Genomic DNA, 25,900 nt, shown 5'->3' on the forward strand with positions numbered 1-25,900 from the left:
ACCATGATTATTTGTATCCATTCCCTAACAGATGTATTTAATTACATTTTATTTGAACAGGGTCTGGTCAATACAGTGGACTGGCTCATTTGAAGAAAAGCAGCAATGATTCTAACTGGACATCGCTTTCAGATCTGAAGCCCACAGTTGAATCGGATGTAGCTTTTGAAACCTTTTTTCTTTTACAGATCATTTCTATGAAAAGAATCGCTTCCAGTCCGAATAAGACAACACATTTAAACATAAATCATCAATCAAGCTTTGTTTCTTTATTAAAAGGAGAAATAAAAGGCTTTAGGTTCAGCAGTGGCTGAATGCATTGTCAAAGCGCCCAGAACTGTAGGAAGGAATGAAGGTTAATGTCTTGGCGCTGCTGGCATTTTCCAGATAATGCATATAGATCTGACATTATCATTTTTGAAGTGTTTACTAAACCCAGCCAGCCGGCGATGTTACAAATCAGACATGGGGGCCTACCATTTCTAATCCCCTTCCTTCTTGTGCCTGTGACATTTTCTCATGGTTACTAGGGGGGGGGGGCATGAGAATCAATACCAGGGTGAAACACAAAAACCTCTCAAAGTGAAATGGGGGGGGGGGATGTCTTGAGTATCAGCAGTTGCTTAACTGTCTGTGAACCCTTTTTTTATTATTACAATTTACCTGTATTTGAATCAATCTTAATGCATCTCAATGGCCATTCTTAGATCAAAGCTGTTTTTTTGTTTTTGTTTTTTTAAAGTGCTTTTTAAAACCATTAAAAAAAACGTTAATAATAAAACTTCCTTTGCCTTCCCTTCGCTAAAGAAGGGAATTTGTTTTATGTATGTGTTATACAAACTTCCCCTCAATCCCACCGATGACACCGCTGCTGACGTGCCTGTCATTGTGATAACAGAACAAACTCATTTAGATCTGTTGCTAATAGGTGTTGCTCTCTAATTGGGACCCGAACAAACAAGACGGGGGAAGACTGATCAGATGGAAAGTGACACTGTGATATGCATGCCTGGAGGGGCAGAGGAGTGAACGCTGCATTCCAGTCAAGGTTTTGTCAGTAGTGAATCCAATTGTAAAGTAGTGCTGTGCGGTTATGTAGACCCTAATGGGTGCAAAAACATTGACCACTGTGGGATCTCCAGCACTGGTCAGTGGGGCAGGACTGTGGGCTTCACACAGGCTGCGTTTCAGCTGTGTCATCCACAGTGACTGGCCGTACGTCATTTGTCCACTCCACTCCAGCATATATTGACAGGGTGAAGAAAGCTCATTTTAAGTAGACAAGTCCTTTCTAGGAAGAAAAGATGTGTGTAATTGCATTGGCAGAGAGAGAGAGAGAAGGTTGACTGGTGTGCATATTGTTTTAGTATTTACAGTGTGATGTCTTTTCATGAAAGTTTAGACTTTCAAGGGTGACTGTCTATCTGGCACTATGGCTGCTTTTGTTTCACTCCGTGCCCTCACAAGTTTCTTACCCAGCTTTGTAGAATAGGCTTGGTGAATTTTTATCATTTTATTGAAACAATAGTCAGTTTGTCTGAACCTGACGCATTTAAATCAGTGTGAAGCAGTGGTGTTTTTTTTTTTTTTTTTACACAATGCCTCAAACCATCAAAGTGGGTAAGACACGGCAACGACGACCACATACGTGCTCCTTAATGACCATTTTGTTTAGTTTCTCATTTACTCTGGAGTGGGCCAAACTCGAACTGTTTTTTTTTTTTTTTCCTGCTGTTTGTGTTCTGCTGTGATGTCAAAAGTTTTGTTTTATTTCCTCCAAATATCCTAATGCTTGAAGGCAGACAATGAAGAGAAGACACTGTTGACAAAGAGCCCTGGCTGTGCGCTTGCCCTCGTCAGTCAGTGATAACCACGGAGAGAGCCCTAGAGGAGACGGCCTCGTATTTCACAGTGAATGGAATGTCCTTGCCAGGAACAAAGTAACTCTCTCAGCAGCTTGAGAGTCGGAGCCCACGGCTTGATTTTCTATTTGTCGCTCGGTGGGGTCTCGGTGGCTGCGGGCAAAGCCATCCGCGGCTGTCGCTGGCATTCAAGGCGTTTGATTTCTCAACTAGATGCTTTTCGAAGGCATTGTTACACACTGTGCAAATCCCTTTTTAGGACTGTATCTAGGAAAGGAAAGCAACCATCCTAGTTAGTCCTAAATTCTCTCTTCCTGTAAGTCTGACTTGTTTAAGGGTTAACATAGCTACGCAAGAGTTTGTGAAGTATTTGCTAACTAATCTAAAATCTGCTGAACAGAGCTAGTCTCCGTGTGTATCTTTAACTGTAAGTTAAAATTGGTACGTGCTCTGAAAAGAAAAAAAAAAATTCTTCCTAGTACGTGCAAGTTAAATCTTCATTAGGAGTGTTTATTAATTGTATTCTGATTTCTTGATCTTGTGCTCCATACAATTAAAACTTGCTGCGACCTTTTCGAATATTTTGCCTCTGTGGCCACATTTTCTTGCCTACATTATTTTGTGAAAAGTTCGGCATCCAAATGTCGATGTTGATGGAAACAGATGGCCTGCAAATTAAGATGCACGCTGAACGTGTCCTTTTACAGCGTGTAGTTATGCCAGATGAACTGGGCCCCTTGTCCTGCTAATAATACATTGTAGAAAATGTAACGACAGATCAAGAGCGAATAACCCTCCCCTTTCCTTCACGTAGTAAAATCTGTGCAACGATTCGCAGGCCACTTCCCCAGTAGCGCTGTATAAAACATTAAAATGGCATGCCATCTGGCATTTTCCAACAATGTGTGTTTTTAAATTAATGCTCTTTTCTTACTCTCCACACAAATCTTCATTTTTATTTATTCGTTTGTTTAAGTATTGCAGAGCTCCACACAATGCAGCCGTTTTGCTCTTTGTACTGGGCAGCAGTGTCCGTGTCTGCAGAGAAATAATCGAAAACCAAACAAAGTTCAGTCACTCCAGATCAATCGTTCTTTTCATCTCCACGGACAAGCCCTATTGTTGTAGATCACATATCTTGATGGAAAACAAGCCGATTTTTAACAGCCTCCGCATAGCGTGAGCACAAGCTGGACAAAAGCACAGTCACAAAATGGAGTGGACACAAACACTGTAGTATCTAGTAGCTTTGCCTTGCAACATTTAGGTATTAATGCAGACACTCCCACAGAAGGCATGTGTATACTACAGGGGCAGGAGTGCTGATGTGTGGGTGGTTTCCACTATCCTTCAAAATGGCAGTGTATGTAAATGTGTGATCTGATTTTAAGGATTTGATTTTACTCTGAAACCCATACTCGGAGCACAGTGTGCTTGGCGTCACTACCCTGGCATACTCTTCTGCATTGCCTACTGCCTGTGTCAGTGGGCATGCTAGGGCCCTTATGTTTGAGGGAATGGGTGGGTGGGGCAACATCTTCTAATTCAACAACTCTGCATCCCAGCAAATGCAAACCCCCTATCACGGCAAGAGTACCATCATATTGTGGTACTGTGTTTAGTTCTAAAAGTTTGTCCTGTAATCGTACAGCCTTATTCTGGTAACATAACATGAACAGTCTTTGGCCAGATCTTGCTAATTTGTTTGGTAGGAGGAGTGTATTGATCCAAGAATTGCATTTCTTCAAGGATTCCTGAGTCAGCTTTTACCACATGGCTGGGTAGCTTGTTCTATACAACCCTTTGTGTGAGGAAGTGCCTGTTTTCTGTCCTGTATGCACCTGCTCTTGCTTTCCACCTCAACCTTCTCGTCTTTAATTTTTTATTTTGAGGAGTCCATGTTTTTGTTATTCCACTGCGATCTGCAATTCTCAAGATGAGCGAGGTTTGCGTCCTTTTATCCAGCCGTGTGTCTTACGTATACTGGGCAAAATTCCCCACTATAGCTCTCTGGACTACAGTTCTTTAGCTCAGAGAAGTAGAATGGCACCTGTAGGTGTCTCGTTCAAAAAAAGGTTTTACTTACAAACTAAAAGCATGTTCTTTGCAAAACATTAAGCCAACCCATTTTGGCAGATCCTTCAACCCTTTACTTGATGTCAATTAATGAACTCTGCTTTTTGTCAACTTTTTACGGATGTTGATCTGTTAAGTAACTTGACTGGAAGAATCGCAATCAATGAAAGTTGTTAAAAAGGAGGAGCATCTATCTGCCAGTTGTGAGGTGATTATTTTTAATGCTGTTGAAACGCACTTATTGCAAACAGCGTGTTGTGTACAGACGCAGCCTCTATCTCGCGCCATACCAGGCAGGGTGCATTTTGTGCCTGCACAAGATTTTTTTCTTCCCTTTCATCAAAAAGATGTCCCTGTTAATTAGTATTACCTACCCTCAAGCTCCGATCATAAAGGAGGAAGGTGGGGGCGGTGGGGTGGGGGATCTCTTTTGCAGAACCAGTTTATCATGTAGAAGGCGAGGATAACATTTTTACAACTCTAATGTATTATTTATATCGTAGCCTCTGTTCATGTGTTGTCTCGTTTTGTTTTATAGTCTTTATCTGTTCAGGGGATACATGCGTGGGACCCTCCTTGGGTTTAGAGGAGCTTAATGCGTGCTCCTAAATACATTCTTCTAAGTCGACTGTAGGCCAATCAATATCATAAGAGCATTGTATTTTATTAATGTTTCACTTTAAATGTTCCTTGTTGCAGGTTTTATAATCTCGAGTGATCTTTTTCCTCTTGTTGCTGTTGGCATTGATGTTGTTTACGTTTCCTTCTAACATTGTTCTATGAGTTTTTACCGTGTTTCCAAAGCGAGGATGTCTTTGGACAAGGAAATTGCACACAGATGCTGTAACTTTAAATCAACAGAGCTTATCTTGCATGTCAGCTGAACCCCACCGCCCCTTGTTTAAAAAAAAAAAAAAAAAAAAAAGCAGGATCTGAGGGAGTAGGAGTCGGGTTCTGCCAAGCGAGGCAGACGAATCCTGCGTTTGTTCGTGCAGTGATTTAGTGTTGGTGGTGCTGGGCTGTGCGCAGTGTCTGCAAAGCCAAACAGGCAGAGCTGTGATCATGACGCTTTACCTGTCATCTGTGTTTTTTAATCATGACATGTGATGGTCAGTCATCCAGCGCTTCTCCAGGTAAACCTTTTGATTATGCCTGCAAGGAGAAGGCTGCCCTGACTGAGGAGGTGGGTGCTTAGAGCTGGTGGACATGATTTGTCTTCACAAGACTGGTATTACACTTAGTTTGTTATAGTTTGTAATCTGCAGGCAGACATTAATTGTCCAATAGGGCACCATCTGTTAGAAGCATCATTCTAGAACAGCTCTAGAAAATCAAGTTTTCAGTCTGGGATTCTACATTCTAGAGCATTTTAGTTAAAATAAGATTCAGGGAGTGTACAGTAGGAGAGCGTTTAAATTTCACAAGACGCAAGTCACGTTCTCTCCCATTTCACCTCTTTCCCATCTTTGCTGTGAAGTTTTCTCCAACGTTACAAGGCATCTGGGTTTGAAACAGTCAAGTGATCCATCAATACAAGGCTGACTGTTTGGGACCGAAGTTAATGATGGGGTCAAAACATTTTATAAAAAAATAAAACTTATCCCCAGGATGTGGATAGGTGGTTGTTTGAAACCATGGTTACAAAATTTGGCCAGCTGACTGAGTTAGTGTACAGACCTCAGAGGAGAGATCCCTTCCCTGAACCGTGCTAAAAAACACTCGTAGCTCTTTAAATTCTGGGCCTTTTTCCCTACACTTTGAAGCTCTCTAATCCAATTAGTTGGAGGCAAATGGAGATGGAGAGAGTGGAGTTTGTGCTTTCCCCAAATTGGTGTGAGGTTTTGAGCTGGAGGTGTGCTGGGCTGAGCATTTGGCTGCACTGGGGCTTAGTAGACTGGGGATGCCCTTTAGTCCATACAGTTGTGGGGGAATATTCATTTCATCTTTATCATGATTATTTAGGTTGTTTTTTTTTTTTTCTCTATATTTAAGATGAAAAATGCAATTGTGAAAATGTGATTGCTCAGCTCAGGGAGGCCCAAAGCTGCACTACTGCTAGAAAGCCCGGCTTACTGTTCGTCTGTGTGTGATGTTTGGTTTTCGCAGCTAGAGGCTGAGGTTCCTGCTTTTGTAGGTCTTTTAATCTCTTAATGCGGAGCTGCCCTGCAGGGGGTAGATTGCACATTTGTAATTGTTTTTCACTTCAGCTATTCAGTCAGCAAGGGGCAGCTGAGCAGGTAAAGGAAGCAGATGCCCATGTTCGCTTTGCTGCAAGAACAATGATCTGATTCTGAACACGTGAGCGATCCATCCCACTAAAATACCTGCATATCCAGACTGTATATACAATTAGTTGGGTTCCAGTCATCACGTGCACCAATAGAATTTGCAACACGTAGACATGGGACCGTAGGGGACACATGCAAAAGGGCAACAGTAGTGTGTGGCACTGCATGGATCCGTGCGAGGAGTGGTCGTTTTTTATGGCTTGCTTGCATACATGGAATTACATGGTACACCATTGCATGAAGCTGTTCAATATTTAAGAGGCATGTTCCCTGTGGTCCCTTTTGTTTGTGTAACCAATTAAAATTTTCGAACGATGCACGGTTCTCGTTGAATAGCCTATCGTGTTTATCAGATGAGCAGCACCATCAGAACAGAATTGTACAGGATCATGTCGAAAATAGTAGGATTACTTTTTTCCTCTCTTCACATGGTGTAAAAGCCCTATTACAGCTAATCTTGCCACCTGACCGTGATATTTGTTTTCATAAAAGTCTCCATTGATTCTCTTCTTGTTAGTTTCCTCTTTATCAGCACAAACTGCAGCCCCCTTTTCCCCTCCCGTGTCCTTGACTGGAGTCTTGCTGCAGTGCTACACTGCCCAGCCAACATTTGTTTGCTGTTGATTGCATGGCAACTGTTGCATTGCTCTGGTGCGGCGTCCAAATTCTCCTGCTGCTTTCAATCCCCAGGTTTTTCAGGAGGGACTTTCTCATTTCCTTGGCCTTCATTGTGCTCTCTGCAAACAGGCAGGATGTGACCTAATCATCACCCTGCTGCTGAGCCCTGGCCTAACCTGGGTCTCGGGCAAAGCTAAGTCAGGGGCATGGAGGGGGGGTGTGCCGGCTTTACATGAAAATGTGGATCCGATGTAAATCCAGCAGTATTTAAAACCCAGAATCAGCCTCCGAAATCCCTTAAAGATATTCTCAGCTAGATTTCGAGGCATTAAGGGATCAAAGTAACAGAACAATGTATTATCTGGCAACGAGGGGGGATGTGGAGAGAATCTTTCCAGACAACTGTCTCAGAGGGATTTACAGCATGTTCGCTGGTGGAGACACACAGATTGTTTTAATGTTTTTTTTTTTTTGTTTTTTTCCTCTCTCTCCCCACCCCCCTCCCCTAGCAGTATCCCTGTAATGCTTTGTGTTCGTCAAGCTGACACGGGCTAATATGAGCAGAGCTTTTATGAAGGCCTCTACCTCCCTGCCTTCCCTTTTACAAGCCACTGACCACATCTGCCCAGCCCTGAGAGCTTAGGTGTTATTAATGCGGGGTACTGCCAATGTCAAGGCTGCGTGACTTCCGATTAAAGCCTTTTAATAACTGGAATAGATTTAGCTCTCACCGTAGCAAGAGGCAGAAGCGATTTTCTGTCCTCCCATAGGCCACGGGACCAGCAGTGTTCAGCTGCTTGGATGGTTTGATTTTGTGAGTGACTGTCTTTATACATGTGACCTGTTCATATTAGCAACTTCAGATAAGCCATCTGAGGAGGCTTTGATGTATTCTTCCCAAAATTCAAGTTTTCGAATAATAACAGACTGGGGAAGCAGCAAAGATGCTTAGGTGTAGTCTAATTTGTGGCAGGCATTGTGGATGAGCATTCAGTTGAGTTTATTGGGGTGTTTTTGACAACCTTGGCAGAACCTAACTGACCACAAATATAATCTTAGATTTGAAGCTGCGACCTCTCCTGAGGATATCTTGAAGAGAGTTGTTGTAGGTGTGGGTGGCGTTTTGAAGATGTGAGTCTTGTTCGTATCTGGTAAAATGATAGAACTTTGTGCTTTGAGAGAACCAAAAGAAAAATGTTTCCTTAGGTTACAAACGGAAAGAAATGACACATCCCTCACTTTGGTATTTTACAGATCTAGTTTGCTTTGTAAATACTTTATTTTTCTCTTCCCCTCATGAACGGGTTTGGTGGTTGCCTTTTTATAGGTCTAACTGGCTCCCTGCTATGTGTGGCTCCCCTCAGCTCTAAAACACTAACACAGCTGCTCCCTTTCTCCCTCCCTCTCTTCTCCCAGTGACGTCTCGCAGCGTAGCTCTCCTCCTTTGTCTCCCCTCTCTCTGTGTCTTGGAGTCTTGCTAATGTTAGATAAGAACCCGAGACGCCTTGGCTCTCTCTTTAAAATAATCACTTTTCTCCAGATGTCACCAGCAGAAAAACAGCTGCCTAGTAGTTTCCGCCCTTCTGCTCCAGTGAAGTGAAGTCACTGAGGTTATTCGTGCACTCGGTGAGACAGCAGTCCACCCAGAGAAGGAATCCTTCGTCTTTTTTTCTGCTTTAATACTCCCCCAAGGCTAAGTTGAGGAGGTTTCGGTTTATTTTGGTTGTAACTGTACTCTTGCAGCAACATGATTCCTCCCAACTCCCCAACCCCCCTTCTGTGGCGGCCCAGCTAGAGAAGAAAAACATATCTTGGAGCCAGTGTGAGATCGTTGGGGTAGGAAGGAGTGTGAGTGTGTGTGTGTGTGTGTGTGTGTGTGTGTGTGTGTGTGTGTGTGAGTGAGTGTGTTTTTGTAATCTAAAGAACCCAACCCTGGTTTGATTGAAAGCTGCCAGCTGAGTTACAGAAACAGAGAAGCGAACACCATCTCGGTCATTTCAAACACTTTGAAGAAAGAAGCCACTGGTTTTGTAATCAAAGATCGCATCTTACCACATTTCCTTGTTGGGTGTGGGTTTGATCATCTGTTGCACAACCAATAATACAAACTCAGGCTTTTTGGTCTCGTACAACTGTGAAATTTTCTTAAAAAAAGAAATGTCTGTGAAGTGAAACCTGAGGATTCTAGAAAAAGAGGGTGGCGTATTAAATCCTTTAAAGTTAATCTGTCGTATGTATTTATGTATACTGCATGTTGTATATACTGTGTTCTGTATTGCATTAAGATGTATCCTATATTGATAAACATTTATTTAAGGTAGTGGAACATGTACAAACTTGGTGGGATCACTTAATTTTCACAAGTCTTTTACAACTTTTCTCCCATAGAGTTTTTAAAAGGTTACAGAAGGCATTGAACTGGATTCAACTCCTTATCAAACAAATATGGGTGAAAAGCTGTTCTAAATATCAGCCATTTTCAGTGCGTGGGAAGGTAACCCATTATTGGGGTGTTCGGAGGACTGTCTCAGACCTCCACCAAATATGGGGTTTCAACTCTGAGAGCTGCTATTACCCCTGTTTTATAGGCTGCACAGTCTCTAAGGCAACTGGGAGCGTGATTGCTGTTAACAGCTCATGAGATTGTGAGGGGAGGGGGGGGGGCAACGGACTCATAAATATTCTTCTCCTGATGGAGTTTACCGCCTGACTGATTTTGCAAATAGGCTTTATTGATTAAACCTGATTCCAGTGGATACCGCTGCTTTATTGAGTGCTTTGCGGAAAAGGAAACTTTCACTTCTTCGATCTCTGCGAGTTGCACAAGAGTCAGTCAAGTTGTGCAGATCAGTTACAACACTTTGGGGAATTGCTGCTGTTTCAACACAGAAAATGTGTGTATGTAGATATGCATGTGTGATATATGCTTATGTGTGTTTGTTTTTCTTGTCAAGGAAGAGACTGGCCAAGTTTAATTTTCATAATTTTGTTTTTATTTTTTCAACAATGGTAACATCCACTAGGGTAAGGTTTGTGTTTAACTTAATTCTATATTATATTTTTAATTCTGTAGCAAAAGTGGGGATTAAGTGCAAAATCCGCACTATAAAATAAATCTGACTCAAATTCCAAATGCATTCAATCAGTATATTTGTATACTCTAAAAACATGGGAATAATGGCACACCCAAATCAGACGTTCTTCCTAGCTACGAAACAGGCTTTCTGCCTTCCCAGCTCACGCACATCACAGCATGCAAGCTTGTTAAACTGAGTAAAGGCCCCATCATCTCTGTGAAATAGGTGTTAAATGAGCAACTTGCCTATGGAAGTTGCATCCTCTTAAATCAAAAGCATTCACGTCCTCCTGCAACTTGCAATTGAAATGATTTAAAGGATTTTTTTTTTTTTTTTTTCCATTCTGAAACCTGCAATATACTACACATGATGTGCGTGGCTGCAGCTACGGCAGCCTATCGACCGGCACCATGTTGTACAGTACGTGCAACGTGCTTATTGTAAGCCATGGGTATCTCTTCTGTGCAATGACATTATCTGTAAGCCTGGAGAATGTACCGCAGCAGCCGAGAGGCCAGCTTTGAACAAGCATGTTTGTTCCCCACCACCTCCCCCTCAAGTTTGACTTCCATACAAGTTTCAAAAGGCTTGGTCAGCAGCACGGTGGTTATTGAATGGTCATATCTGGGAGAGTTCCAGTGCTGCTTGTTTTTCTATTTACTCTGTCAGTGGCTATGAGAGATGCTGCCCCTTCAGTTGTGCCTTGTTATTCTCTGGAGCTGGTCCCAGAACTGGGGCACTTTTACCCTGGTTTGCTAGTCTGTCGTATCTTCCACTCTCCAATCTGATTTGTTGACTCAATCCTCTCTCTCCCACCCCCCCTTTCCCCTTCTACTCGAGTGGCATCGCCTTCCCAGGAGCCTCTTTTACTTGGTGACCTGCAAATGTATCAATCATTGTTCAGCCCTGCCTTCACTAAAGCACTGTGGTGACAGTCTCTCTGTCCCTCGCTGTAGATGGCACCCATAAGTCTGCACTGTCTGCCTGCCTCTGCACCATGGGACTGCCCAATGCATAGCCAGTGAAGGCCGCTTCATCAAGATTGTATTAAAACCACAACTTACTTATTGTTTGCTCTTCAGTTAATGTTCCCAGGCAGGCAAACAGTAGTTTTCTCTTTCGATGCTGTATCTGTTAGTGTGCTTATCATTCCCCAGCTGACCTGTGAATCGGAATTGATAAGACACTGGAGAATGAAGAGCTTAACTCCTTTCCAAATGTTTACAATTCCATACCAGTGAGATTTTGCAGTGATCGCATGTCATAGTTCTCTGGGCACAACTAAAAAGTGGAGATTTTAATTGGTTTGCTTTCCAAACTTTCACAATGATTTCTGGAATATTCTGTGATGGCACAAACAGGTGGTGCGATGTAGTCATTAACTGGAAAAGTGCAAGTGGTTCTAGAAGGGGGGGGTCCAGTTAACCTTCTCCTGATGTCTGGAGTGCCATGATCGGTTTGAGCCATCTTGTGTGAGCTATAGCCAAGCAAACTTATGAAAAATCTAATTAAAGAAGCCTTCTAGAATGGATGGTGAATCGCTTCAACACTCTCTCTCTCTCTCTCTCTCTCTCTCTCTCTCTCTCTCTCTCTCTCCCTCTCCCTCGTAAGTCTGACATCAGCTAGGCGGTGTTCCAGCACACAGGCACAAAAACAAGGGAGGGAGGGGAAAAAAAACAGCTGTCTCGTTCCAGCTAAATATTTCAATAATCTAACTCAACTGAGGAGCAGGCAGTTTGAGGGAGAGGTCGAGGTTAATTTAATTTGCAATGCTAAAGAGAAATGTAACATGGATGGGGGAGGGGGACAAATCCTGATTACAGGTTTTGTTGCTGGCAATGTGTGTACAGTTTGTTGCAAATTGCAGGCTTCCCTGCTGCACAGGCCCTGGGTGATGTAGGAGACAAAAAGAAAGCGAGATGGTATTGAAGTGCAAAGATGACGGACTTATTTTGAGACTGGGCCTGTGACTCTTGCATTCACTGTGAAATTTTTAAACATGCTTCCCAAGAGAGCTAAGAAGGACGAGGAAAGATTTCCCCTCCTCACTACAATCTCGAAGGTTTCTTCTCGGACTTGTGTAGGTTTCTTAATGCTGTGGTGCCGTAATCAGGCTTGAGTTTTAGGAATTTGATACAGATCTCTTTCCAAAAATGCAACAGTCTAGACACAGACCGAGGGTGAGGAGGCAGCTTTTATTGTAATTTTCCTTTTGGTTTTGTGGTAGTTTTAATGAAATCGCCTGTGCTATTTGAGTGCCAGTGGTACAGTTACAGCAGCTGCTATCCTATCACCTGGTGTGCCATAGCATACCGATGTGATTTCATATTAAATAACACTCAAGCCACATCTTTAGTGCACCTGGAAGTTTCGCTGCAGGATTTCCTGAGGCATGTTCCCAGATTTTAAAGTTTAAGATCTAACAGTGCAGGAATTGTCAAGTTGTATCATTGTATGTGTGGATGATGAACCTAAAGCTGATCTTGGATACTATATTTTCAACAGATGTGCTCAGTCTGCAGGGAAGTGGAGTCTAATTTGCTCTGCATTTGCTTGGTAAAAACTGAAACTAATTCAACTGTTGTGCTGTAGGAGCCTTTTTCCCATCACTACGTTTGCAGCTTGAAAATCTCAAGTCCAAAACGGTCTTACCTGCAGGTAAAAGTTCAGATCGTACCCAAGTATGATGAGCCTGATCTTTCTCGCCTTCAGTACAGCAGCCTGATGGCACGGTGTTTATTCGGGATTGTTCCCATGAAGCAATTGCAGTCCGTATCACTTGAGAGACTTTTCGAAGCACTGGGCATCCTCCCACCTGTGCAGAGAGGAAGGAGGTGTGTGTGTGTGTGTGTGGGGGGTCATCATCACCGCGTGTCTCACCGCTGAGTCATGCCGAGTGTCCAGTCATGTAAAGAGCATGTTATCTTTTTAATTGGTACATCTCTTTGTCTACCGGAGCGCTAATCAGCCTCCCAGGTCCGCAGGTAGAGTCTTGCCAGGCAGCTCACTGAGAAGGTTAAGGTGTTTGCTGATTCCTCCTCCCTCGGGGACTGTCGTGGGATTCTTCCTAAAGATATGATGCCAGGTTTCAGCCAGTTCAGATGCCACGGGCCTATCGGCAGGTCAGAAGCAAGGGGCAGGTCAGACGAGGCTAGCAGTGGTAGTGTTAGGATTGTAGGATTTTCCTGCAGAGGAACAGAATACAGGTTACCGGTGAGAGCTACCATCCCTCAGTGCTGCTGAAACACATCTGTTAAATTGTATAAAACAAATCAGTCAGGCCTGGGGGCTTTATCCCCCGTCACATCTCTAGTCTGGACATTTCGTTGTCATGGTTATGTTTTGTCAACTCGTTAAGGGAGGGAGAGCTAATTGCCTTCTATGAATAATTTGAAGTCCTAATTGAGCCGTAATGAATCTGAACGTGAATGTATTTGTTTATCCAGAGAGGACTGAACATGATTTGACAATGGCGACATGAGCAAAGTTATTGTATGCATTGTAAGATTATCTTGCACAAGGGACCCCTAAAAAATTAAGCGAAGTAAGTACATGGAAAAGGCACACAATTATTTTGTCAGTCGTGACGTAAGTGCAGTGCAATGCTAAAGCCAAACTGCTGTCTTTGTGATGCACTTAATTTCACCTGCATTTTATTTGTTTTCAAAGGGAATATCAATCCTAAACTTCTCTGCAGATTTTTATACATCTGTTACTTATGGATCTTCTATTTCTTCTGTTTCAGGCTGAGGGAGAAGACAACCTGAAGAAGATGCAGCTGATGGAGCTGGCAATTCTCAATGGTACATACAGAGACACCAACATCAAGACACGTAAGCTGCCCCCCATGTCCTCTCCTTTTGTATTTGAGACCCAGACAAGCTGTTAGTCAGGCATGGAGCCCTGTGTGAGAAAACAAACTACACAGGCCTTGTAACATGCATGGTGTTGACATGAGTATATTTTTTTGGAAGCTTTAATGTGTTTAAAAAACTGAAACCAACACTCTTCTGTTTGTGCACCAGTTCACTGTGTGGATTCATCTTCGTCTGGCAAACGCAGAAATGGTGTACTTATTTCCATGCATTCTATGTATTTATATATTTCTAAATCAACTTGACCAAGCAAAATATTTTTTCAGTCCCCCACCCCAACAGCAACACGCACGCTTCGGAAAAAGACTCCCCTGGGCTAGGCACACACAGGCAGTAGTAGGCTGAGTAGAAATCAAGTACAGTGTGAAGTTTTTGGAAGAGTTAATGTAGTTGGTTTTCCAAATATCATTATCAATTGGGATTTTTCCCAATGGTCATGTAAGCACACGGCTAGTCAACACTTAACCCTAATCTGTCAAACCTCAGCATTCCCCAGCATCCTCAGAAGTGGTCTTTCTCTCAGAAGCATCCAAGCCCATCTCTAGAAGCATTTTTTTTTCTCTCCCCAAAAAGCCCAGCCATAATTCAGACAAGCTGCCTTGACATGAGATACCATTGTGAAACTCCACAAAGCACTTAATGCTATTTAAACCACAGCCAGGCAAAACTGGGTATTCCGCCATTGTTTTTGGAAGTGCTTTTTTAAACATGGCAAGGCTGTTTGGTTGTGTTGAAATGTATAAATATGTACACTGAAGATTGCTGATGGCTTCCAGCATGATCTTATTTAGCGTGAAGACAAACACTGGTTTTAATGCTTAACATACATTTTGACACTGGATCAAAAGCTCAGCATTGAGCTATTGTGTTTATATTAATTACACAGACTTCAAATAAGAAGGAGTCTGTAAAAATTACTACCATTTCATGTTTAAAACAAAATGTATGCAAGTGTTTTTCAACACTGATACATTTGCCTTTTGTGAAAAATTAACAGGTCTTGTAAGATTATATATATATATATATATATATATATATATATATATATATATATATATATATATAATTAGTGCCCCAGTACCTTACAATCACATTTTTGGTGTGGATTCTAGCGAGAACCCGAAAGGGATGAAAGTACAGCTTTGATTTATTAGCTGCATTTCATCTTGATGGGGGATGCATTGTCTTCAACTATGTGTGACAAGACCTTAAGGAATTTATAATTGCCTAAAAACTTTAATGTATATTTCCATGTCAATCTACAGTACATCTCTAGTTGAGTACATTTCCTACACCCTCCCCTCCCCTCCCCCTCCTCTGCCGACACAACCCTTTCATGTGTGGAAATGCTTCACTCTTGGGGTACTTTTGTGGCTTTTGCTGATTTGAGAACTCACTGGCATGCTTGTGCATGGTTTATCCCACGTGTCTTTTACATCCCATACTTCTTCGACAGGAATGTCCTTATTCTTAATTCAGGGTTTATATTAGCGTTGGAATAAGTCCCATTTGTTTAGGCCTTTTTTTTTTTTTTTTCCTTAAGTCAACAGAACCTTGGTATTTAAAGCCTCTGTTCTTTTTGACTCGCCCACAGCTGTATGAAATATTTAATCATTTCATTTAGCCGTGTAAAGCACACAGACCCGACGGCTTGTTATCAATGCCTGTCGTGTTCAGTGAAAATAGCTGATCAGCACATAAGTGTAATATTAAGCTAACCATTTCAATTGAGCGGCTGATCCCACACAAAAGTCCCGTGACCCTGAGAAGCAGAGCCCTTTTCTTTACACTTTTCTTAGGTCTGATAGTCCTAATGTAAGGTGTAATAATAACCTCCACTTTGCAGCATCATAACATGAGAGAGCAGATTGTTGCTGTGTGATGTTAATTCTGACCAGCATTAACATCAAGCTGTTAAAGACTGTAATTCTTGCCATTGCTGTAGAATGATCACAAATGCAAACCAAACTGCATTTTAAGCCAAAATGATCCTAATGTCCTGTAGAGGAGAACAGATTCTCAAGTAATTTAAGAAAAAAAGTTTTTATCAATGTGATACCGACGTTCTTCAGTAAGACCTTTTCTTTCGGCTCCTAGACTATTTAGGAATAGTCTTGCATCCCAAATACCAGTGATTTGCCTAGATTCTGACCACTCGGCTTTTCGCTCTCACCTGGGGCCAACGGCCCCCGTCTCTCTGGCATTAGGGTCTATTTTGGCAAGTGCTTCTTTATTTTCCTTCTTGATGCTGTCTGCCGATTAACTCTTATAATCACTGTGGTGATCAATTTTGATTTAATGAACTGTGCATTTGGTGATTGCAACATTTACCCCCTTTTTGTTTTTTGTTTTGATGTGGTCTGGGTTATTTTTTTTTTCCTCGTTTGTTTTGCGCTGTGAAGTGTTGCTTGTGTGGTTCACCGTGATCATTGCATGGACTAATTTTCCTTTTTTCCCCATCCCCTCCCTTTCCCTCATTTTCTGCTCTTTCGTTTTTTCCATTCTGCTTTTTTCTGCTTGTGATTTAATTTTTTTTTTTTCTCCTCCTTTCGCCCATCCTCCCCTCTCTCTCCTGGCACCCCTCCTCCCTTCCAACCTTCTTCCTCCTTTCTCTCCTTCATCCCTTTTGCTTACTGCAGCCACCCTTGCTTTTTCTCTTGCAGCGGCTGCTGCGGCAGCGCAGGGCCCCAGGCTCATAGCTGCACCCAATGGTCAAGTTTTGCCCCCCCAAGCCATGAGACCCCCCACACCAGGGACCCCCATCATGAACATCATCCGGCCCATCCAAACGGCCACGATGATGCCAAATGGAACGCCAACCTTAGTGCCCCCCTCGCCCGATGGTGGCATTATCTACACAACACCCTACGATTACCCGTATGCCCTGGCCCCCACCTCTCTGCTGGAGTACCCTATCGACCACAGTGGCGTTCTAGGTAAGCGTCCGTGGGGCTTTGGGACGGTCATTAACCCTGGACAGGATGGCAGCTTGTTGTACAGTGGCGTTTTGGACACCTCCTCGAGCCATGGGCAGGATTTGCTAAAAGGTAAATACATCGTTTCGAGCTGAGGGTTGTTGTGCGGGGAACCCCTCCCCCGTCTGACCTCCTTGCGTGGGTCAGACGTGTGTCTCTAAATTCTGTATGCAATGTTTTTGTTTTTGTTTCGTTCCATTGTTCTTTGGCCATTTTCTCCCACATTCCAGCAGCCGTTCATTGCCCTGTGGGAAACGACAGACCTTCACCTATGAAAGCCTGTGTTTAAAGACTGCCTCCTGCTTCTGCCTCCTCCTTCCCCAAGTGCGCGCACAGCTTTAATTTAATTGCCACACTCGGTCTCGTAACAGATCTCCACAGACTTTGTGCCTCTAACTTGATCTCTTCCCTCACCTCCTTAGCCAGTTCTGATTCCAGTAAAGGCCTTGTGGTTGAAGCTCCGTTACTCATTTAAGTTTAGTTTCTTATTTTGGCTTTCGCCTGTTTGAACAGAAGCTACTTGAAAGAGAACTGCAGTGAGTTTATTTTTTATTTATTATTTTATGTATTCTGTTTAAGGATGTGGTGAGACAGCCCCTGGTCAGACCCGATTCTCACACTCCTCATTAGCGGTGCTTGGGCTGTGCTGTCAATGTGTTGTGCACTGTGGTAACTGTGTGGTAACTGTAGCTCATTACCAGCCAATGAAACAACACAAAGCCTCAGTCATTAATTCAGTCACATCTACAGAACTCTATTAAAAAAAGAAAAGAAAAGAAAAACCGACATTGCCCCCCCACCCCACACTCGATACACAGTTATAGAACTCTTCATATTGCGTTAAATGCAACTTAGATCAAATAAAAAGGTGTACCCTTTGAAAACAACTTATTTTTTTCTGTATTTCACTTTCTGGATGCTGTTAATCAGCACCTTCCGGTTTTGTCACTGGAGCCCTGTTAGTGTTTTGGGCAACATTTGAACAGTTGAACTTAAAGTACTCTCTGCAGGTTCAGTTCCACTGTTAGAGCAGAGAATAAACATTCCTTATACATACGTTCATTTTTCAACTCGAAGAGTCTTGTGGAGTTTTGTTTTTTTACTTTTTATAAACACTTTTCCAAGGCTGCCCTGATGGCACCATGTTGGCTGGAGACGTGAGCAGCCACAGTCAGCTTATCACTTATTCACTAGTTTACAAATTTTAATGCACCCTTTTGCAAAACCAACAGGGTGGACTAATTGGAGACCGTTTGCAAACCAAAATAAAAAAATCACCGTCACTTAAGTAAAAGCTCAGCATGGGCCACTTAATGGGACGCATTTGAATAATATACATTTCAGACTTGCAGCTTTTAAATGTCTGTCAGCCTCGTCCCCTTTTTGGCTCCCTGTTTTCTGTTCAGTCACTGAGGAGAGGGGAGGCGGTGTGGAAGGCAGTCTGGGTGACCGTGGGTTATAGTGGGGTTTGAAGCAGCACAGACTCGGATCCTCATAATGTAGCAGGCAGTTCCAGAGATTAGATTTACAGACGCACTACCGCCACCTGACCATTGGGTACCCTAGGGTTGATACCTTCACACATTCCCTTTGACTGCTTTCCAGTCTCCTGGCACTGTGGTGAAAATGCTGCTGCTGAAAAATATAGAGGACAAAAAAGAAGTAGCCGTAGTGACAATATAACAGGTCCCTTTACAACTTGACACAGCTGGGACCTGGTTTAGATTAGCGATGACGGAGTGGAAAAAGTGCATCTCTAGGACACTAGCCAGTGACGGCGATGTCCAAAAGAAGCCGTGTCTGCTCGCTTTTAGCATCGAAAAAGATGCAAAAAATGTAGTTGGCAAGGCATGGATGTTGGAGAGTATGGCTTGGAACCTGATAAGGCCCCGTAAAAAGTTCAGACGCTGTGAGCGATTTGAGAAATGAGGAGACTGACAGGAGTTCTGCCAAACTGAGTACAGCTGAGCCCGAGACGCTGACTTTTTGAAGTCTTTGGGGTTTCTAAACCCTTTTCACCAGAATCGCTGCGGGCTCCTTTGTGCCCTCTGTTAGGGTGGGCCTCGCTCACTGCAGGACAGCTGCCGGTACATGAGCATGTCTGGCCTGTTCATGCCAACAAGTAAACATGTAATTTCCTGCTCACCCTGGAGATAGTTTTCCTTTACACCAACATTAAGTCATTGTTTTGAATATTCTTCTATGGCATTTTCCACAAAGACACTCCCACATATTTTGCTAAGAAAAAACTAAAGTTTTTGCTCTTAACAGGCAGCTGAACTGGGAGTTGAACCAGTTTTTGACTTCTGATTTTGTTCTCAAAATCAATGCTTGGCAGAACTCGCTTTGTCTAAAAGTGTTAACCAGCTGCATAGAAATCCCAGAGAGGATCGGAAACGAGTGTCCGATTTATTTTTGTTTTTCCCACATGAAATGCAGAGAATGTTTAAAGAAGTTTTATAAAAGAGAGATCTCAAAGGATTAAATATATCTAAAGTCAAAACCTTTTACTATCACTTTACTGGGACTTATAGAACACTAACAATAAGCAGAGTAAATCAGAAGTAAATTATAACGATGTAAAAAATAAAAAGGTAGGCCAAATGGGCTGAAGTATTCACAGATAAGAGAATTCCACTTGGGATCACTTGAAACAAATTTTATATTAACCACATTATGGCAAGTCATATAGGGAGTTTTCCCATTGCCTTGCATGATATTTGGACCAGCACAATCCCGCTTGATGGAAATAAGCAGATTGTGACTTTGACAGGAGTGATATCAACTGGTTTTGACTATATATTCCACCATTATCACCAGCAGAGGAACTGAATCAAAAGCCTTTTTTTGTAGCAACCTCCAGTGTTTGAGGATGGGAAATGCTGGCTGAACTCTCTCACAAAGCCACTGAGGTCTAAATCCTGTGGTGCTGTGGAGTGGATTTGTTTTGGGCGATTTTGTGTTTCTGTTCCTTCGTGTGAAAAGCGCCCGTCTCCCTGCAGTGACCGGTGTTCGATTTCTTTTTAATTTATTTTTGAAAGTTGATTAAAAACATGCCTCATCCCACCTCCAGTAAGTCCTGCTTGGGAAACTGAGAAATAGACGAGCTGCTTTCCTCTCGAAATCACCAAAACGGATCAACTCTGAACACAGCTGTGACACGTTTTGTTTTGTGTTTTATATGTGAAACGTCTGTAATATAAGAAATATATAAGTTATTTTGTATATGCCAATGTATGTGTAAATATTATAATGTTTTTTGTTTTTTTTTCCAAATTACTTTCTAATACTGTGGACCTATTACAATCTAGGAGCAATGGCAACTAAAGTCCGGAGACATGACAGTCGCGTACATCCTTACCAAAGGATTGTGACTGCTGAAAGAGGTCAGTTTAGTCGTTAAGATGTTTTTATTTTATTCCCCTTTTATTCTTTCAGGTTTAGGTTTTCCCCACCTCAATGTCTTAATCTGTGGTATGCAATTTTGTTTACAAGAAACTGGAATATATCTATATATATCTAGCTAGAAATGCTCAGGTTTGTCTAAAATAAAACATGATTTCAGAGTTTACATTAGTTTTTTTTTCTTTGTAACAAGGTTTTGATGGTGATTTTCCATTGTTTCTGCTAAGCATATTTTTGGGGTGTGGGGTTCACATTATGCCTGAATAGGTCACACCTCCCGAGGAAGAGAATAACCTTCGGGAGGAAAACAGTCACCTAATAGGTCTGCAGAAATCCCATTAAATCAGAAACACTACCAGCCTTTTTCCTTTGCAATACAAGAATGAACTAAGTCAGAAGTAGTTTTACACTTTGTGAAATTCTCAAGCATCATTCAGCTAGTACAAATGTTTTTTTGCTTTAGTTTTTAGTATTTACAATTCCTTCCAAAACTTATTTTTTCCACTCGAAGACTGTAAAAACTGTGAACTTCTCAATAGAAGAATCTTTTTTTTTTTTTTTTAGTGGAGGTTTTGTTTTTCATTTTTTCTTCCTCTCTCATGAAGTTGGAATTGGGCGGAGGGGTTATTAAATGACTGTAGCACTGTCCTGTTCAAAGTTAGAAAAAATAAGGCCTTGAAAGATAATGGGAGGAGCTGGATTGAGAATTCCTTGCTTTTGATAGTGAACTGTAATTTCAATTTGCAAAGAACTTTACTTGGTATTAGACCACCATGCATGTACTCTATCCAAGTGTCCTAGTCTTTGGTTTGTTTTGTTTACTGAATTGCATCAGGTAGTTTACAGTTTATCATTCCTTTAGTTTATTGTAAACGAGGAACAAAATTTAGAGATGCATAAATATATAGATCAACTATCACATTTTTTTTATATCGTGTTTCAATTGTAATGAGAGGTACTGTAATTTTATACATGAACATTTTATGCAAAACGATCCTGTATTTATAGCACCTGTATATACTGGTAAATAAAGAGGAGCGCAAATCTGAAACGAGATTCAGCCTTTCCTTGCCTAATTGACACTATTGGGCATCTCTTAACACTAATCCTACTGTACGTAACTGCATTTCCACTCGATGTGAAGAACTAAAACATTAATTTGTGGACTCTTTGCTTCTGTTGTGGTATTGGGGTACCTCCTAAGCTCTCTGCTCTAATGACAATAATTTGATTGCTCAGGTGGGGGGTGGTTGTTCACAATCATGATGTAATTGTCATGATTAACCTAACTAAGTTAATTTGTTTTTTTAATTTTATTTTGGTTGGTCTTTTCCTTCTGGGGAAGGGGCGGGGGGAGGGGAGTGATTTTCATTCATTTTACTGTTAAAATGATGTCATTCCAGTCTCTTCTTGCTGACACTAATATCCTTTCTATCTTTTTTCTTTTTTTTGTTTTGTTTTTGTTTCTAACCACCTAGCCGCCACCGGCAACTAACACATGACCTTCTGACCTCTGAACTCTTCACCCAATGACGAGCTGACCAAGCCTGCCTGCTGATCACTTAACTGGTAATCGCCTTTGCTAGCCTGTCTTGGACGCAGTGAGCTCAGGCACCTGTTCGTACCGTAACCTAACAACATGTTTTGTTTTGTTTTTTATCAACAAAAAAAAACAAACAAACTCGACTACAGCAACTCAACTTCAACCCAACAAAACTGTTTTCTTTTGTTTGTATTTTCCCCTTCCACCCTGTTTTTCTTTTTTGATTGAGTCTCAGCTTGTAGTCTTGGGTTGGGTGGATGTGTTATCCAAGAATCTGCACTGAATAACTAAAGCAATAAGGTGACCCACCTCCCCTCCCCTCCCCCCCCTCAGCTCCTGGGCACTATATACGTATTAATGAAATGAGGAGGGGAACTGGCAAATTTGATTTCTTGTTTCCTGTGCCGACTGGAGGCTTTGTTAAACATCTCCTTTTAAACCCCCCACCTATCCCTGCAGTCCCCACCCACCCCTCGCTCGCACCCCTTTTTGGCATATGGCAGTGTGAGGGTGGAGGAGGGGACGACAAAATGGAAAAAGAGAACAAAATCACTCGCTCAAACTGCAGAGTTCTGTCATGTCACTCTTTAGTCCCTGTCTGTACAACCTCTGATGCTTTTTATCCCTGTCCCCCCCTTTTGTTTTCTGTTTTTGTTGTTGTGCTGACACATTATGGGTGTGCCCAAATGGCTGATTTTTTAAGCATGGCTAAACTGATTGCAAAGGAGCTTTTATATATATTTGTGTTTTGTTCAGTTTTTCTCTGACAATAACCTTTCGGAAAGACGAAATTATGCATTTCCTCTGACAAGAACGATCAAAAGTTTAGTTTTGTTCTCAGTTATTAACTTTTTATTTGGGGGGGGGGGGGGGAGGTTGAAGTGGGTGCTTTGTGTTTGGGGGGGGGGGGTTCAGAAGTGGGGAAGTTTGTACAACTCTTGTGTTGGATATCCATAAGATCAATAACGATGCCAGGTTTATTCACCCCTTGGAAAGGATCCAGCTTGTAGCTTAAGGAGGTGTTTAAGATGATATAATTGCGTATTTTGCCAAAAGCTGAGTTTATTATTTCTTTCAGAATGAGAGGGGGGTCATTGCACACTGTCAAGGGGGAAGGGGGGGCAGGCGGCAGGTATCAACGAATTTTACAGGAAGTTGAATCCCAGCTCCTAGAGGCATACTGTGCCATGCAGACAGCTACATGCTATAAACACTAATGGGCTTTTGGGCTGAGAAAGGGATACTCTCTGCAATGAGTTCTCCCAGACAATATATGTAGTCACCTTTTTTTTTTTATTTTTTATTATTGCATTTGATATTTTTAAGGTTGAAAAAATGTTTCAGCCCCTCCGCTCCCTTATGACATCTCTAGCACATCCACAATGTGTCGTGCACAGCATATGCCAATGTAGACAAACTCCTGTGTTTGTATGATCTTTCTTTTACTTTCTCAAGAAAAACAAGAGGATGTGAAAGCCATGCTTGCCTGTTCTAATTGCTCTATACGTACCTGTTCTATAAAGAAGAAAATGTAGATACCTGTCACTGCATATAAAGTACAGAGGAAAAAACACGAACAAACAAAAAAAAAAAAAAAAAAAAAAAAAAACTTAGATACTTTTACAGGGTGCTGGTGAAGAAAATATATTTTTGGCAATTTTAGCTTTTTATACTTAACTTGCGGTTACAAAATACTAAAAAAACAAAAAAATTAAAAAGGAGAAATGTTATATATATATATATATATATATACATATATAACATGTATATAATAGAGGGGAAAAAAAAAACACAAAAAATAAAATAACAAAAAAAGGTTGGATAGTAAGTGGCTGGGAAAATAAAGACCAAAATAGTATACCTAGGAATGTTGCAAGAAATTTTAGACGGGAGGATTTAAACTTCAAAAAAAAAAAAAAAAAAAAAAAAGAGGAATAAAAGTGCCTTATTGGTGGTCGTTTCTTTTTCCAAGTGTTAACATTTGTTAGATAGTGTCCACACACACCAACCAAGAACAGCGCCGAGTGTTTGAGAGACAGCGGTCCGCAGTACAGCTGTAGCGCAGTTTCCCTGTGGCTGCAGCTACTGGAATTATTCTATGCAAAAGAATAGCAGTGATTTGACCAGCTAAATATCTGTGCCATGGTTTGTCTTCCTGAGTTTGTTAGATTTTCGTTTTAAAACCCTATCTGCCATTTGAACAAAATTCTAACTTTATTTGTATTATTACTGGTGAGCTCGATCAAACTGCCACTTACAATGCAATCATCTGCCAGGCTATCATTGAATAGGAGCTCAAATCTAAAACGAACAACACCAAAATCTGCATTTTAAATGTAAACCACTCGTTTCAATAACTGCAAACCTGAACTTTTCATCATAACCCAGCCCCCCCACCCTTTTCCTCAATTCAGCACTTGGACTAACCAAAGCATTGCCCACCACGAACAAAATGATCTCTAACAGCGTGATGTTGGCCAGCAAGCGGTCAGCACTGTTATGTTATTGAGAAAAAAGGGCCCACACATTTTACAGGCTTTATAGTGTGCCATCCATTAATCGCGGACCACTTGGCTACACACTAACAGACATCGCGCTCAAGGTAGCCAAAAGTGAAAGATCTCTCGTATAACAGGAACTACAGTGTTTGAGATCTATTCCATGTTCAGAGCTTTAGAATCCTGGCCCATTTGTAAAACAGTCACCAGGTGATTTTTCCAAAGCCTTTTGCTCCAGAATTAGATCTGCTTCCCATGCTGACAATTTTGCCACTTCCAATTTACAAATTTATGTAGTTATGAGAGAAGCTGCACACTTTGACCTGGAGCGAGTATTGAATGTCTGAGTGTTAGTGTGCAGGCGATGCAGAACACAGTATTAAGGGTGGGGGACATGTTTCAGACACTAAAACTGCAAATATAAAATCCAAAAGGGGGCTGAAATGTTGAATTGAATTGTGCCAAAGCCAGACCTTTATGCTGCTAAAGATGAGCTTGTGATTTGAAGGACAAAAAATGAGACGAGAACAAAAAACTGAAAAGGAAAGGCTTGATAAATGTGGTCGTGGGGAGAAGTAAATTTTCATCCTCCACTTCGTGAATGGTATAGAGCAGTTCCACTCTGCATTTCCTACCTTCACACCAATGGGTTTCAGTTATTTAGACGACTGGGGTTAAAGCAACATGAAAAAACGAAAACGCAAATTACAGCATTGTTGTGAATGGGTTTTTTTTTTTTTTCTCTCCATGGCAGTCATCAGTTTATATATATATATATATATATATATATATATATATATATATATATATATATATATATATATATATATAACACTTTCATGCTGTTACAAAGGTCATTGTTTTGTTTTTCAGTGTTATAATTTTTTTTTATGCAATATTAATGGAAGAGAGCAAGCGAGAACACTTCAGTATTTGACAGTATTACAAATTTCCCTCAGCAATGTTACAAAGTTTTTTTTGTATGTGATGGTTGGTTCTATCAGGAGTACAGATTATTGTACCATATTCAGTCTATGGCCTGCCAATATGTATGATAATGTAATTACAGCCATTGTTACAGGTTTATAATGTATTTTTCTAACTTCATTTTATATGTATATTATAAAAACATTTTCTGACTTTTTGTTCTGATAAAAGCCCACTGCATTTTGTTTTCTTCAAATCTCTATATATAGCCTCCCTCCTCTTCCCCACATTTATTTCAACTTTTATTCTCCTGGTCCATCATTGGGCGTGTTGCCTTTCCTAGTTTTTTTTTTTCCAGTTCCTAGCTTAACTCATTAGCCACTTTATTAGTTCTCTTGTTATTAAGTATTTTTACATGCTTGCATTTAGTTTTCATGGTGTTTGCTGTTATTTTCTTATTAACCCCCCTGGCATTTATTTTAATAAAACATTCTAGTACGAATTTTACTAACTTGCTGATATATTTTATTTTTGTCTTGTGTTTTTAACCTATTTAATGAATGTACGGTCTGGTTCACTGGACTAACACAATTAAAAACTTGGTGTATGGCCACAGATATATACACACACACACACACACACACACACACGTACCTAAGAGACCTCCTTACACCTCATCTCAATCAAAACGCTACTTGTCTTGTCAGCCTGTTTTGCACTCTGTAGGAGAACGGAGAGCTGCTTTGTCACTGGTGT

At 41.4% G+C, this 25,900-nt stretch overlaps 1 protein-coding gene across 7 annotated transcripts in view; it reads left to right on the top strand.

The window, feature by feature from the left end:
• The window catches only part of qkia (QKI, KH domain containing, RNA binding a), an 80,048-nt gene extending 54,397 nt beyond the window's left edge, over positions 1–25,651 (top strand). The window contains exons 5-8 of one of the 7 annotated variants that reach the window (XM_066717480.1): positions 13,667–13,754; positions 16,460–16,843; positions 20,083–20,157; positions 21,655–25,651. In XM_066717480.1, the coding sequence (XP_066573577.1) occupies positions 13,667–13,754; positions 16,460–16,843; positions 20,083–20,157; positions 21,655–21,671 (564 nt within the window). In that variant the 3' untranslated portion in view covers positions 21,672–25,651. Of the gene's footprint in view, positions 1–13,666; positions 13,755–16,435; positions 17,578–20,082; positions 20,158–21,654 lie in introns of those variants that run through there. The other 6 variants (XM_066717478.1, XM_066717479.1, XM_066717482.1 and 3 more) reach the window with 6 other exon arrangements.
• Positions 25,652–25,900: the final 249 nt, after the last annotated feature.

Source organism: Amia ocellicauda, chromosome 11, assembly GCF_036373705.1.
Source record: "Amia ocellicauda isolate fAmiCal2 chromosome 11, fAmiCal2.hap1, whole genome shotgun sequence".
Taxonomy (NCBI): Eukaryota; Metazoa; Chordata; class Actinopteri; order Amiiformes; family Amiidae; genus Amia; species Amia ocellicauda.